We start from the raw sequence: 13,510 nt of genomic DNA, 5'->3' as shown, positions 1-13,510 counted from the left end.
CTGTAATAAGGTGCTGTTTGACATGGGAGCCAAACCTGAAGAAGATGAGGAAGTGAATCATGGAGGTATTCGTAAGAAAAGCATCCCAGGTGAGGGGTAGTGATTGTGAAGGCCCTGAGGCAGAGAGTCCTTGGAGAGTTGGAGGAGCAAGAGGTAGGCCAGTTGGCAGGAATAGAGTAATGGTGATGGGGTGGGTAGAACATGAGAGAAGAGCAAGGATCCAGATCACGCAGGATCTTAATATGCTGATGTAAAGACTGGCCTTTACTCCAAATAAGATGGGAAGCCAGTGGAGGAGGCTGAGCAAAAGAGTCACATGATCTGACATGTTTTACAAGGACCCCTCTGGCTGCTGGGTGGAGGACAGACTATAAGGGCATGATGGTAGAAGCAGAAAGACCAGTTAGAAGGCTACTGCAGACTTCTCGGTGAGAAATATGGTAGCTTAGACCAGGATGGTAGCCGTGGAGTGGAGTAGTGGCCAGCAGATGACTTTTGAAGGTATGGCTGATAGATTTGTCAGGGTGAGAAATAAGCCCAAGGTTATTGGGCTGAACAACAGTAAGAATAGTTTTGAACTTTCCACTGAAGAGATGGAGAAGACTGCGGGGAAAGCAGTTTGGTGGTGGTAGGTGTGTAGGAATTAAAAACTTAGAGTTCTAGCTTAGACATCTTAAATTTGAGGTGCCTACCACACATCCAAGTGGAGATGTTATATAAGCTATTGGATGTAATCGTATGAGGTTTGGAGCTGGAGATCAGTTTGGGAATAATGAGTGTATAAATGGTGTCATGGATAGAATTATGCCCCCCCCCCCAAAATGTGTGTATCAATTTGACTGGGCCATGATTCCCAGTATTGTGTGATTCTCCGTTATATTATAAATCCTGCCTCTGTGATGTTAATGGCAGAGGATGGGCAGCAGTTGTGCTGGTGAAGCAGGACTCGGTCTACAAGATTGGATTGTGTCTTGAGGCAATCTCTTGAGATATAAAAGAGAGCAGAGAGACAGGGGGACCTCATACCACCAAGGAAGCAGTACCAGGAGCAGAGCGTGTCCTTTGGACCTAAGGTCCCTGTGCAAAGAAGCTCCCAGTCTGGGGGAAGATTGATGAGAAGGCCGACAGAGAGAGAAAGCCTTCCCCTGGAGCTGACAACCTGAATTTGGACTTTGAGCCTACTTTAAGGTGAAGAAATAAATTTCTCTTGTTAAAGCCATCTCTACTCTGGTATTTCTGTTATAGCAGCACTAGATGACTAAGACAAATGGTATTTAAAATCATGAGAGGATGTGCTTATCTAAGGAGTGGAGGAAGACAGAAATGCAAGAATTGATCCTAGAGGCTCTTCCGTGCTCAGAGATCAGGGGGGTAAGACGTGACTAGCACAGGGGACTGAGACTCTAACCATCAGAGTAAAATAAGGGCCATTACGTGCCCCTGTATGGCACAAATGGTTAAGTACTCAACTACTAGTCCAAAGGCTGGTGGTTCAAATCCACCAAGCGGCACTACAGAAGAAAGGTCTGGCAATCTTCTGAAAGGTCACAGTTCAAAACCCTACGGAGCAGTTCTACTCTGCACATATGAAGTCGCTGTGAGTCAGAATCGATTTGATGGCAACTAAGAACAACAACAGTACTCCAATGACAGCAAGACAGATGTATTTCCTTGAGAGGAAAATGGCCATTTTTAGAACCACTAATCTAAAAGCAGCATTGATGAACTAAAAGGACACTGACCTGACCTCAGGACCCCGTGACATTGGGAGTGAAGAAGTGCAAATAGCTAATAATTCGGGAGGGTTACTGGGGCAACAGTGTCTTCTGGGAAGATCAGATTTGGTTAGAGAAAGAGGCTGAAGGAAATGTTTCTAGAAAAGGGTGAGAATATAGGAAGCCCTGGTGGCATAGTGATTAAGAGCTCGGCTGCTAACCAAAAGGTCTGCAGTTCAAATCCACCAGCTGCTCCTTGGAAACCCTATAGGGCAGTTCTACTCTGTCCTACAGGGTCACTATGAGTTGGAATCGACTCAACGGCACCTAACAATAACAACTAAGGTACAAGAATATCTTAGTATCTACTGCTACAATGCAGCCATCTCTTCACATCAAGTAGGAAGTATATTCCATAATGACCTGACAGTCAGTGTGTTTCATCTAATCACTTCACTTCCTTTGCCTGACTCAAGTCACCACTCAAGTGAGTCACCTACTTCTTAAGGGATCTTACAGGCAGACTTCAATAACTGTATTGAATACATGCTGAATTTGTTGCTATAGAAGACACAGAGTCCAGACAAATATACAAAATATAGTGAAGACTTCGGCAGGCTCAGACACAAGAGCTTTGTACTTCCTCTCCCAAAAATTCTCTTCAGCCTTTAACAGTTAAGAAGTCATGCCATAAGGGTCAAAGCTTCTAGTTAGTTCCTAGGTATAGCAGCAGCAGTGAAGACTATTCCCTAAAACACAGGGAGGACTGACAGAGCTGTGTGTAGGATGATGGCATCAACGTGGCATGTGTAGAACTGCTCAATTTATGAGGTTCTATTTCAATACTGGGGCCCTGGTGGCACAGTGGTTAAGTGTTAGGCTGCTAACCAAAAGGCTGGGAGTTTGAATCCATCACCTGCTCCTTGGAAATCCTATGGGGCAGTTCTACTCTGTCTTATAGGGTCGGTATGAGTTGGAATCGACTCGACAGCAATGGATTTGGTTTGCGTATTTCAATATTAACTTACTAGTTGTATGTCCTTGCCCAAACAGTAATTTTTCAGGCTCTGGGAGCAGGGGAGGAACGTGGTATAGAAGCATGAGGGGGATGCCCACCTAAATGGCAAGATCACATTGTAATGGTCACAAGAAACATATGGGTCAATCAGTTTAAAGCGTGCTAGCAAAAAGTGGCTAGGATGAAAGCAGGTTTTCGTTCTCTGAGGGAAGTATTTAAATAACCTGTGGCTCAGGGAAAAGGCTGTAATGTGTCAGAGAGTGAGTTCTAACTTCCAGTGGCATAGCTATCTCTGTACCGGTACAAAATAAAGAGCAGCTTCTCTCAGTACAGAAAAATGCCTACCCACCTTTAAGAGAAGGGTAGTGGTGGTCCCTGGTGCCAAACCATCCACACATACCATCAATGACTCACATAAAAGCACTTGAGCTCTAAGGTAAGATAAGGCACTTTGTTTTTAATTCTATCAGTTTCTTCAGAATTAATCAAGGACTTGGTTCCTCTGGGAATCTGACACCATGCAGGCTGCAGCTTTAACAGGCTGATCTCTTCAGAGGGCCACAGTCCTGAGGAGACTCCTTGGTGTGTTCTGGCCGCCTGTCCCTGTGCATTCTGACTTCTCTGTCAGCTTCCCACAGCATGACCAGTGGGGACGCCCTGGGTGGCCTTTATGTCCATGGCCACAGCCTAGGTACCCGCCTGCATGGTCCAAAGAGGAGAGGAAAAAACAACCATTAGAGTGGAGTCTAGCAGATATCGTGGACATTAATACATCTCCCGGCAGCATTCTGACTCAAAGAAATGAAAATACCTAAGAAAAACCCCGTGAGAGGAACAAGCCATATGACTCCTCTACAGTCAGAAGGACTCTCAAGACCATTCACAGGAAATCACTTAATGTTAGTGGAAGTTCTAAGAATAATGTTAACATTTGCTAACTAAAAAAAGATGAACTGGTTTGGATTTTAACTGTAAAATGACTGAAATAAAAAAGAAGGGTAGATTGTTGGCATGGTAACCAGAGAGAAGGTGGACCCAGAGAAAAATGGTACAAAAGCCCATTTTATGGCTCATCACTAAGGACCCAATAGAATTTTAATTTTTTAAAATGATTTGTTCTCTTGTCTGAGCTAACAACAACAACAACAAAAAGAGCCAGACCTGGCTCAAACAGCATAATCACCCACTCCCCTAGCCCTGCCTCATTTGGAATTTCTTGAGGTCTTAAAGAGGATGGGTTTACATTTTTCACAGCTCAGGTGGCCAGCCTGAAATCAAGAATCCCACAGAAAAGCACAGGGCTCATAGGATTAGTGAATTATGTTAAAGCTAAAAGAACACAGAACAGTTAAGCCTGTTATTTCAATTTTCAAAACAAAAGCTTTAAACGAAACTTTTAGAACAGTGTTATATACACAGATTGTTTTTCCTAGAAACAATACCTAAGTCCAAGTGTCCTAAACCCAGGGGCTGTGTGGTAGTAGAGGGGCTGTCCCTGGATTCCCCCTGCAGAGAGCCAGGCCCAGAGTGTGTGGTTTGCCATCCCTACCTGGCATTGTGCCTCCACAGGCACAACGAGCAGTTTTCTGGCCTCCGCTGGAGCAGAACGTGCAGCAGTGAAACACCCCTTGGTGTGGGCGGCTCTTCTTCCTCACAGTCACCGTGAATGGTGAGCCCTTCAGTGTTCAAAAGAGCAAAGAACATCACCTTATAAGTCAACACGGATGTGCTGAGCATCACTGTGTGCTAAACAAAGTGTAAGTCACAGGGTCTGCTCTTAGAAGGACAAGGACAGCACTAGAGACAGAGAGACTAGGGGACCACAACTAACGCTGTGCTCAGGTGGGTGGGACAGACACAAATGCAGTGAAATAATCAAGGAGTCCGCTGCTGCCCTTTAGCATGCTTTTCACCACAGATGCTAAGTACTCAATGTAGGTCTGATCTTCCCCATGTGGCTGAACCGTCTGGGCACTGCCAGAGTCACACAGAGCAGCTCCACTGTCGTGACACTTGAATTAGCTGGGGCTTGTCCTGGCAAAGGGGAGGAAAAAGCAGAAGCCCAGACCACAACTGGTTAAAGCGTCTTCCTAATGGATTCTGTCTCATTCTAGCCTTTCACAGAGTGGAAGCATGTAGAGCACCTGATACACTGTTGTTGTGTGCTGTCCAGTCGATTCCAACTCACAGCGACCCTATGGACAGAGCAGAACTGCCCCATAGTGTTTCTAACGCTGCATTATTTATGGAAGCGGCTGGTGGGTTGATACACTAGTAATCCCAATTTGTGTTTGTATGTGACTAACTGCTATCTCTATCTTCTCCATTTTTAAGAAATCTCAGAGGTAATTAGTCATGTTTTAGTTTTTTTTATGACCACTAGGCTAGGACATCTTGTAGTCCTTTCTCTAATTTCTCGGCCACATGCCTCCTCCGCTCACATACCAAGCTAGCCCTTTTCTTTCCAGCCTTCGTCTTGGACACATCTGTTTATCCACCCACTGATTCTGAGGCTGTACAGACATATGGAAGGGAGGGAAAGTGTATGTGGTTAGTGATTCTCAAATTAGTAATTCCTGCCCACTTTCCTTCAAGGGTTACTTTCATTCTCCAATTTCTATCCTTGGTAAACAGTACTTATTTAATGAGCACTGCCATGTGCCTACCCATGTGAGAATGACATTACCTGAGAAAGCCATTTCCTTGCCTTTAAAGATTCTACAATCCATTTAAAAAACAACTTAGAGTTCAAAGAAATCGGTTCAAATTGCAGTCTGTGACCTGTGGCAAGTTTTGGTCTCTCGGTTTAAGCAATAAAACACAGATGACGACCCCCATGCTGCAGAGTGGCTAGAATGAAAAAGTGAAATAATGTCTGCAAAATTACCTAACCTGTTCCTGGAATAGTTAATTAGGTGAGCAACAAGTGGCTACTGGATTTGAATCTTCCTAGTGCACAGACCGCAAGCCTAACATATCATGGCGCTGTATGGGATTTCACTGCCCCCTCAGTGTTGATTTCTGGTTGAGGGAAACCTCTGACTACTGCAATGTCAGCAGGGAAATTCTGCTGAACATAACATGTATTACCCCATTTTTAAAAATCCACAATCTCTAAACCACGAAGTGTTATACTTGTATAGTGGAGGTGGTACAGTAACCATAGTAACATGTAAGCATAGCTGTAAAACAGAGTAGGGAAATCACATAGGCAGATGGTTAGATGACTGGTCAGCTGTGAGGAGGGGGCAGGACCCTCCCAGTTGTGTTCCAAGTTTGGTTATAGTCTGAACGGAGCTGGGAAATCCTGAGCTAGATTATATTTCTTGATCGTGTTCCGTTTGTCTGCCGGTAGACCGCCTTCTGTGATCAAAGCATCTTCCTCAAATTAAGAATTCCAATAAAGTGATTGGGAGAGTGGTAAAAAAACAAGCATGACTGCCAGGAGGTAAAACAGGGATAAATCCAAAAAAAAACAAACCCACTGCCATCGAGCCGATTCCAACTCATAGTGACCTTACAGGACAGAGTAGAACTGCCCTATAGGGTTTCCAAGGAGTGGCTGGTGGCTTCGAACTGCCAACCTTTGCTTAGCAGCTGAGCTCTTAGCCACCGCACCACCAGGGCTCCAAAACAGGGACAGAGAGTTCTTATAGGCACCAGCATTCTCTAGTAAGAATGAGGGTAGCAAAATGGGGACCACTTCTAAAGTGAAGAGAAATAAGGAAGGAGAAGAGACTCCTACTCAGTCTCTCCTTACAGCTGATTCTATGAGAAATGTCCACACATTCCGAGAAGACAGAATCTGGGGCAGGGGTGGGTGGGAGGGAGAGCAGTGTGAAGAGAAACTCAGGGAAGCACGGGCACAGATCTCACTCACCTGCACGTGCTGCTCTTTGACACAGACCCACACAGAATAAATCCCAGGTTCCTTAGGGGTATAGGAGACAGAGTATGTCCCATCCTTGTTATCTTGGACAACCGTTCTGACTGGACTGGGTGGAGATAAGAATTAAAAAAGCATTCACTCTCATAAGCCGGCTTCAGTTGCCTATTATTTTATGACATAAGCTCTATACTATCCCATTCACTATTAATTTCAAATGTCCCCCCAAGCAGGATGCCACTCCCACTTGGCCTCAGAAAGTTACCTTTACCTGGGGAGATAAGCAACATAAATCCTAATTTAATCTGACATTCAGAGGAATACCCTGAAAATATATTGTGTTCTCTTCAAGCAGCTTCTGTTGCATCCCAGGGTCTTTGTCTTCCCTCCTTCCTACTCCAGTTCCAGAGAAATATAAATATGTTCCCATCCCCATCTAGTAGCTTTTAAGAAGGGCACCATTTGGTCTAACATAGACAATCTGAGGGGCAGATAATACTTTTGAGAGGGTAGTGAATATAGGCATAAAACCCACAAAACAAAACACATCTGATTCAATTGGTTATGTCACGTTTTAACAGCATCACTGGCAAGTAGGAGGTAACTACTGCAAATACATCTCCAATGCTGCAAAGGACCTCAAGTTTCCAGTTTCATCACTGTTTATTAACCGTGACTTCTAATTGTATAATACGAACCAATCTTTCTTATCTTTAGGGACCACAGCAACTTGAATGTTCTCTCCGCCCCTGCCCATGCTCTCTCCTGCTGCATCCTTACAAAGCAGGGTGAACGAGGCTGGCTGTTTCTCCCGGGCTCTGTGGAGATCTGCAAAAGATAACCACTCAATATCCACCTCAAAGGCAAGTTGCAGTGCCTACATCTCAAAGTCAGACACTGTCTTTTTGTCTTCAGAACAAAAAGTACGTGCTTCCTGTTCACTGTAGCCCCTCCACCCCCTTTCTCTTCTCTTCCCCTTTGGTCTCCCAGAGTGCACCTCTTGGTGAGCCTGGTTATCTTCCAGCTGGTAGCTGCTCTTGGGTCACAGAGGATCCTGACCTTAATTTAAGGAAGTTTTGAAAATATTCAGGATTGACCTAATTATTCAGAGAAGAAAGGCTCTAGACCTCATGAAAGAGGCTGCTAACCCCAAAACTATTCTCTCTGAGTTCCAGATCCTGCTGGACTAGGCAGGGGGCACAGCTGATCAGCTTGGACCCTTCTTGTGAGATCTTCCACAACTAGGTAGCTCATGCCAAGGTGCTGGGGGGATATCCAATAGCCTCAGCCCCTAGGCCAACATTCAGATGAAACCTGTTTTCTTAACCTGGGGTTCAGGAACCACTAGGAGGTCTAATGTGAGGCTTCTGAAGGTACTAAGAATCTCCTGAAATTGTATGCCCCAGTTAGTGTGTGTTTCGTGGGAAGGGATCATCCTTAATGAGATCTATGGCCTCCAAACAGTTCAGAATTCTGGTGCCAGAGTCAGAATGACTCTAGGATACAATCCTCCTGTCTGGACCTATCCATGAGATATGATCTATGAAATGTTTAACATGCTCCCTTTAGGAATAGAACACTGTGGTCAAGAGAAATCATCTTTCCCTCTACTCAATGAACTATCTATCATATCCCTTTTCCTAAATGGCAGTGGCATAAGTGGTTTATTCAGAACTTGATCCCAGCACTCTGGGGCCTGCCACATTCCTCTCTAAGCGGGCAGGATTTGGTCCTGCCCTGTGGGCACCATTTCTGTTCTGTCATCTGATGGAAACAAAGCATGATCCTTCAGTACCTTGGTAGATGCTACTTTTCTCAACTGGAAAAGGATCAAGCTTCACTCTGGTACTGGATATGAACACTACCCCTCCAAATCCTGACAAGAACAAATTAGAAAAGTACAAGGGAGCACTCACTGTCCTTTGGCCAGTATGTCTCTCTTCCTTGGTAAAATGGTCAGTAGGGGAAGTCTGCCTAGCTGAATGAAGGTCCATAAGCCACAAATCTTTAAATACCATGTCCCTGTCCACCACCCTCTCAATGCCTTCCTACCTTCTCCTTGAAGGACACACTTGGCAGGATCGACCTCTTTGGTATTGATGGCCCCAAAAACTTCATAGCCACGGCACCGGCCTTTCTCCTGAGGAGAGAAGCATATCTTATCGTTTACTCCAGGACGGGCACTATATTCAACTTTGTTCAGCTTTGTGAGTCGTTCTACTACCACCCCCTTGGTGAGGAGGATCTCCAAGTCCGAGCCGCTGGTCAGCAAGTGCTCAGTGAACTCCACTCCAGTCCGCATGTCAGCCAGCAACTGCTCAAGCTGTGCCTTCTGCAGCTGCAGGGAGTTTTCTTTCTGGACCCGGATGTCATTCAGCTGCTTCAGCAGCTTGTCCCGATGTTCCTCAATGGCTTTGATGTAGCCCTCAGAGAAGGTTCGGACATCGGCTGCCACAGCCTCCACTCGCTCCTGGAGGGCACTGTCCAGGCCTTTGATCTGAGCCAGGGCTTCTTCCAGGGCCTCCACGTGGGGCTGGGTGCCTTTGAGGAGCTCCCGCATGGAGTCCCCATGCTTGTGGATAACGTTGCTGGTGAAGTCACAGGGGTGCTCCCGGTGCTCACCCACCACACAGTCCCGGCACACAGGCTTGTCGCAGAGTTCACAGAACAGCTTCAGCTCCTCCGCAGGGTGAGCAGGACACAAAATGGGTTTCCCAATCCGGCTGTAGCCTTTCAAGTCTTTGAGGTCCACCATGGTATGGTAAGTCGTTTTCTTCTGCCGCCTAGGGGCAAAAAGAGTCAGGAATAGGGAATTGGGGACCAACAGCTGCTAACCAAAAGGTCGGCAGTTCAAATCCACCAGGTGCTCCTTGGAAACTCTACAGGGCAGTTCTACTTTGTCCTATAGGGTTGCTATAAGTCGGAATCAACTCGACAGCAGTGGGTTTCCAGTTGGGAAACAGTTTAGCAAAGAGGTTTTAAGAGCATGAGATCTGAAACCAGACAAATTTGGTTCAAATCCTTGGTCTAACCTGTTACTAACTCATGATCTTCTCTAATTCTGGGTCTTTGTCTGTACAAAGGGGATAATACCTACCTGAAAGGGTTGTTGTACAGAATAACGAGAGTAGACTAGGGCTTGGGACATGACTTTGAAAAAGGTTGCAACGCTAATATTACATCCTGGAACTTTTCCCAAAGAGTTAATATGGCAGGTTTAGACAAGCACCACAGCCTGCTCCTACAGCAAGATAGAAGTGAGAGCACAGTGGAAACTCAGCACCAAGAGACAGAAACTGTGACAGATGGCACAGCAGTAAACACCAGGGAATTAAAATGCAGCTGGCCCTGACAAAAAGCCTCATCCAGCCTTCATCCTGACTTTGGTGAGGCATTTCCACTGACCAGTGCCTACATCACCCAAAGCAACAGGCTAGAAATTCCCTCAACAAAGTGCATCGGCATTATTACAAAGTGAGAACAATGGTCAGTAGAACCAAAGCTCTCCTTTAATTCTCCTTCTCTGTAGTCCTCTAGAGATTCCAGAAAATCCCTAGGAAATCCCGGTGACTGCTCAGTGTTCCCCCTTTAGCACTATATCAACTTGAAGCTTATATGTCTGCTGTGGCTGTAGAGAAAGTAGGGCCAGCTGTTTCGCTGGCAGCAAGAAAGCCATAGGGACTATGGCAAAATTACAAGTTAAAAATAGAAAACAAAGGCAGATGACTCCTAACTTGTTCTGTTGGTGGAGCCAGAAAACAAATGGAAAACAGAACTTAAACATGATTTTAGGCTAATCCTAAAACTTTGGCCATTTTACATCCTGATGTCAAGAGGTGGGCTGGGTGAAAAAGAACAGAAAATGAACCACGTGACAAACTGTTCACCAAATGCCACAAAAGAGATAACCCACACCCCGATTGATTAGCACCCACCAGGCACCTCACCAAGCTCCAGGGTGACTCTAGGATACAAAGCAAAGGCTGAGGTAGGGCCAAGCAAATCAGCACCTATACTGGAAAGGTAGCACGGATTAGTAGAAAAGAGCATGGAATTCAGTCAGGAGATCTGGATTTAAAACTCAGTTCTGTTACTTATTTACCAGCTGTGCGACGGCACTGGGTTTTTGGGTGGGACACTGGTAAATCAGCTATCATTGCTGAGCTTGTTTCCTCAATTAACAATTGGGGATGAAAACAATGCCTACTTTTCTGTAAGAGTTGCAATGTTCAAATGAGATTGAGGGAAGGAACTATGCCATTACATTCCTTCTCTTCTGTATCTCCAGCACCTAGTACAATTATTCATTACACAAGTGACTGATGATTCAAGGAAACTGTGGATGTGCTTTGTAGGATTATGCAAAACTCGATTGCTATGATTACTACAGGCATTCTATCTTTGGCTTCAGGGGTTAACCACTGTTCTAGAGTACTGAACACCCTATATTGCTCCTTGCCCTTAAGTACTACTGAGAAAGCTTTCCTTTCCATCTGCTCACCAAGGGATTTCTCTGTCTTGACACCTCTCTGTACTCCTCTCTTAGCCACACCAGCTGGGGTATCCCATCTTTACCTATGAGCCTGGCAGCAGAAGTGGCAGAGATTGGCTTTGCAGGTCTGACACCTCTTCTCCACCTCCCTGTCGCTGCACAGGTCACACACCAGGCCCTGGCCTTCCCCACGCAGACTCTCCAGCATCACATCATTCATGGCCAGGTGGTCTACGGTTAAAGCCTTCACTCCACCCACAGGCAGGTCCACCTGAGCATCACATACTGGACAGAGGATGCCGATCTGCGGCCGAGGACTGCGTGGCTTCAGTTCCTGGAATATTGACCCCTCAGAGCTTGTGTCAGAGTCTCCCCCTCGGACATCCACTACTGAGAAGGGTTCCAGCTGCTCCAGACACTTTGTGCAAACCGTGTGCAAACAAGGCAAGAGCCTGGGGGCTTTGAAAAGCCCCATGCACAAAGGGCAGTGAGTCTTGCCCGAGTTGCCAAGTGCAGTCCAACTGGGGAGTTTGCTCACGAAGCCCAGCAGCGGCTGCTTCCTGTTTTCTGACATATTCCCCACGTCTGTACCAAGTATCAGAAAAGGCCCTAGGCAGTTCTACAATGAAGTAGTGTGTGATTAAGCCCACCCAAAAAGAAAGTTTCCAGAACTTGAACAGAAACCATGGGAGCTCTCTTGTCGGCAAATAAAAGGGCAAAAGAGAAGATTCCTCGAAGGAACCATGCACAGATCTACTCAAGAGGGTCCCCTCCTTTCCATGGCATCCCATACCAGACAGGCCCACGCCCTCCTCTGCCCCCCAAGTCCTTCCCTGAAGCGCCTCCAGGACTATATCTGGAGCTTTTCCTGCTAGCAACTCCTTGACCCTGCACCTCCCACACCCTCCACTGCCACCCTTCCCAACCCCTGCCCCCACTGGACTCTCGCCCGACACGCGACAAGTGCCTCCCCGCGCCACCCTCGCCCCCCGCGCGATGAGGTAGGGGGCCTCCTTCCTTCCCTCCACGGGGCCTTCTGCGAAGGGCACGCGGCGTACGAGGTGGCTGCCAACCCCGCCGGCGCCTCGGCTGCAGCCTCCATCCCGTGCCACGGCCCAAAGTGCGCGAAGGTTCTTGTCCCTCTTCGCACCAATCCCATCCCCGGTCTACTCAGGCGAATCCAATCACCGTCTGAGAGGGGCGGCCCTCGCCGCTCCGGGCCACGCCTCCCTCCGGAGTGACACAAAGCGAAGCCAATAAGCTTTGGAAGTTCCACATCTTCGCCAGTCCGCTCCCGCGGGGAGGAGGGACCTAGCGAAGGGCCGGAGGCGGGGCGGCTGGAGGGCTCGGAGCCCGGGAGTAGGGCAAGAGCTAGGCTGGGTGTCAGCGGCATAGTATAGCCGGCGTCACCATTTTACGGGGATTGGGCCGCTCTCTATCTCTGCGGCCACCAGAGAGGCCTCAGGACCTCTCAAAAAGGCGGCATCCTTTACACCCTTGGATTGGTCCCCAGAGCCCAGAACTGGGCTCTCCCATTAGTGGGTGGTGCTGTCAGTTGGCCGGGAAGGCTCTTGGCGCAGAGCTTGCTGGGAGTTGTAGGATGTGGGCACTTCCTCGTTCCTGAGGAAGCGAGCAGCAGATGTTTCTCCTCAGCGCCGGTTTGAGACTGCTGGCTTCGCTTCTTGGCGCCGCGAGCTTATTTTAGTTCAGGAATCCATCAGGTCTGGCATGCTGGTTGCAAGAATTCCCGCGGCTCGCTAACTGCCTGGCGTATTCCGGGGATAAAGTGTACCTCCGACTCTGGTTCTGGAAACCAGTTAACGGAAAATGTTGAGGCGAGGTCTAGAATTCAGGGCTTCATTCTGCCAGCGCCTAAGAACTCTACTCTCAGTTCCTTGGGGCTTGAGAAGCGGTTGTTTCACCCATAAGAAGGGTGAGGGAGAGGGAGGAATGTGGAGATGACCTGAGGGGTAGAAATGTTTGTCATCCGTAATTCTACAGTTATGCATAACAGAAACGGAGCAAGTCCGTCCCGCTGATTTTATCCATCAAGGAGGACTTACTATCTGTCCTTGACTGGTCACAATGGGACAGTGGAGGATGTCAAGGAGGAACAAGCCCCTTTGTGGGCTCACAGACTGGTTGGGAAGACCCTTAACTTCATAGTTTTTTGGTGCCCTTACCTGAAATGTCCTTACCAGGAGTCTACTGGTTGGGCCATAAGGGAGCTTTGCTACACCTAGGATTCCAAGATTCCAAAACGTCCTAGATCCTTACCCTCCACCTGTTCTCATTATCTGCAGTCCTTCAAGCCTCTCGGGTATGTTAAAGGAGCCCTGGTGGTGCAGTGGTTAAGAGTTCTGTTGCTAACCAAAAGGTCAGCAGTTCGAATCCACCAG

At 47.2% G+C, this 13,510-nt stretch overlaps 1 protein-coding gene across 1 annotated transcript; it reads right to left on the bottom strand.

Moving 5' to 3' along the window:
• Nucleotides 1-3,170: 3,170 nt before the first annotated feature.
• TRIM45 (tripartite motif containing 45) lies at nt 3,171-12,004 on the bottom strand. The gene is made up of 6 exons (XM_049879984.1): nt 11,195-12,004; nt 8,672-9,402; nt 7,318-7,447; nt 6,614-6,728; nt 4,283-4,409; nt 3,171-3,432 (listed from the first exon to the last, which is right to left on the bottom strand). Exons 1-6 carry the CDS (start codon nt 11,683-11,685, stop codon nt 3,284-3,286), a joined length of 1,743 nt encoding a protein of 580 aa, XP_049735941.1. The 5' UTR covers nt 11,686-12,004; the 3' UTR covers nt 3,171-3,283.
• Between the last annotated feature and the right edge of the window lie 1,506 nt (nt 12,005-13,510).

Source organism: Elephas maximus, chromosome 3 (assembly GCF_024166365.1).
Source record: "Elephas maximus indicus isolate mEleMax1 chromosome 3, mEleMax1 primary haplotype, whole genome shotgun sequence".
Classification (NCBI taxonomy): domain Eukaryota; kingdom Metazoa; phylum Chordata; class Mammalia; order Proboscidea; family Elephantidae; genus Elephas; species Elephas maximus.
Note: the sequence above shows the minus strand (reverse complement) of the source record. Positions and strands in the feature narration are given on the sequence as shown.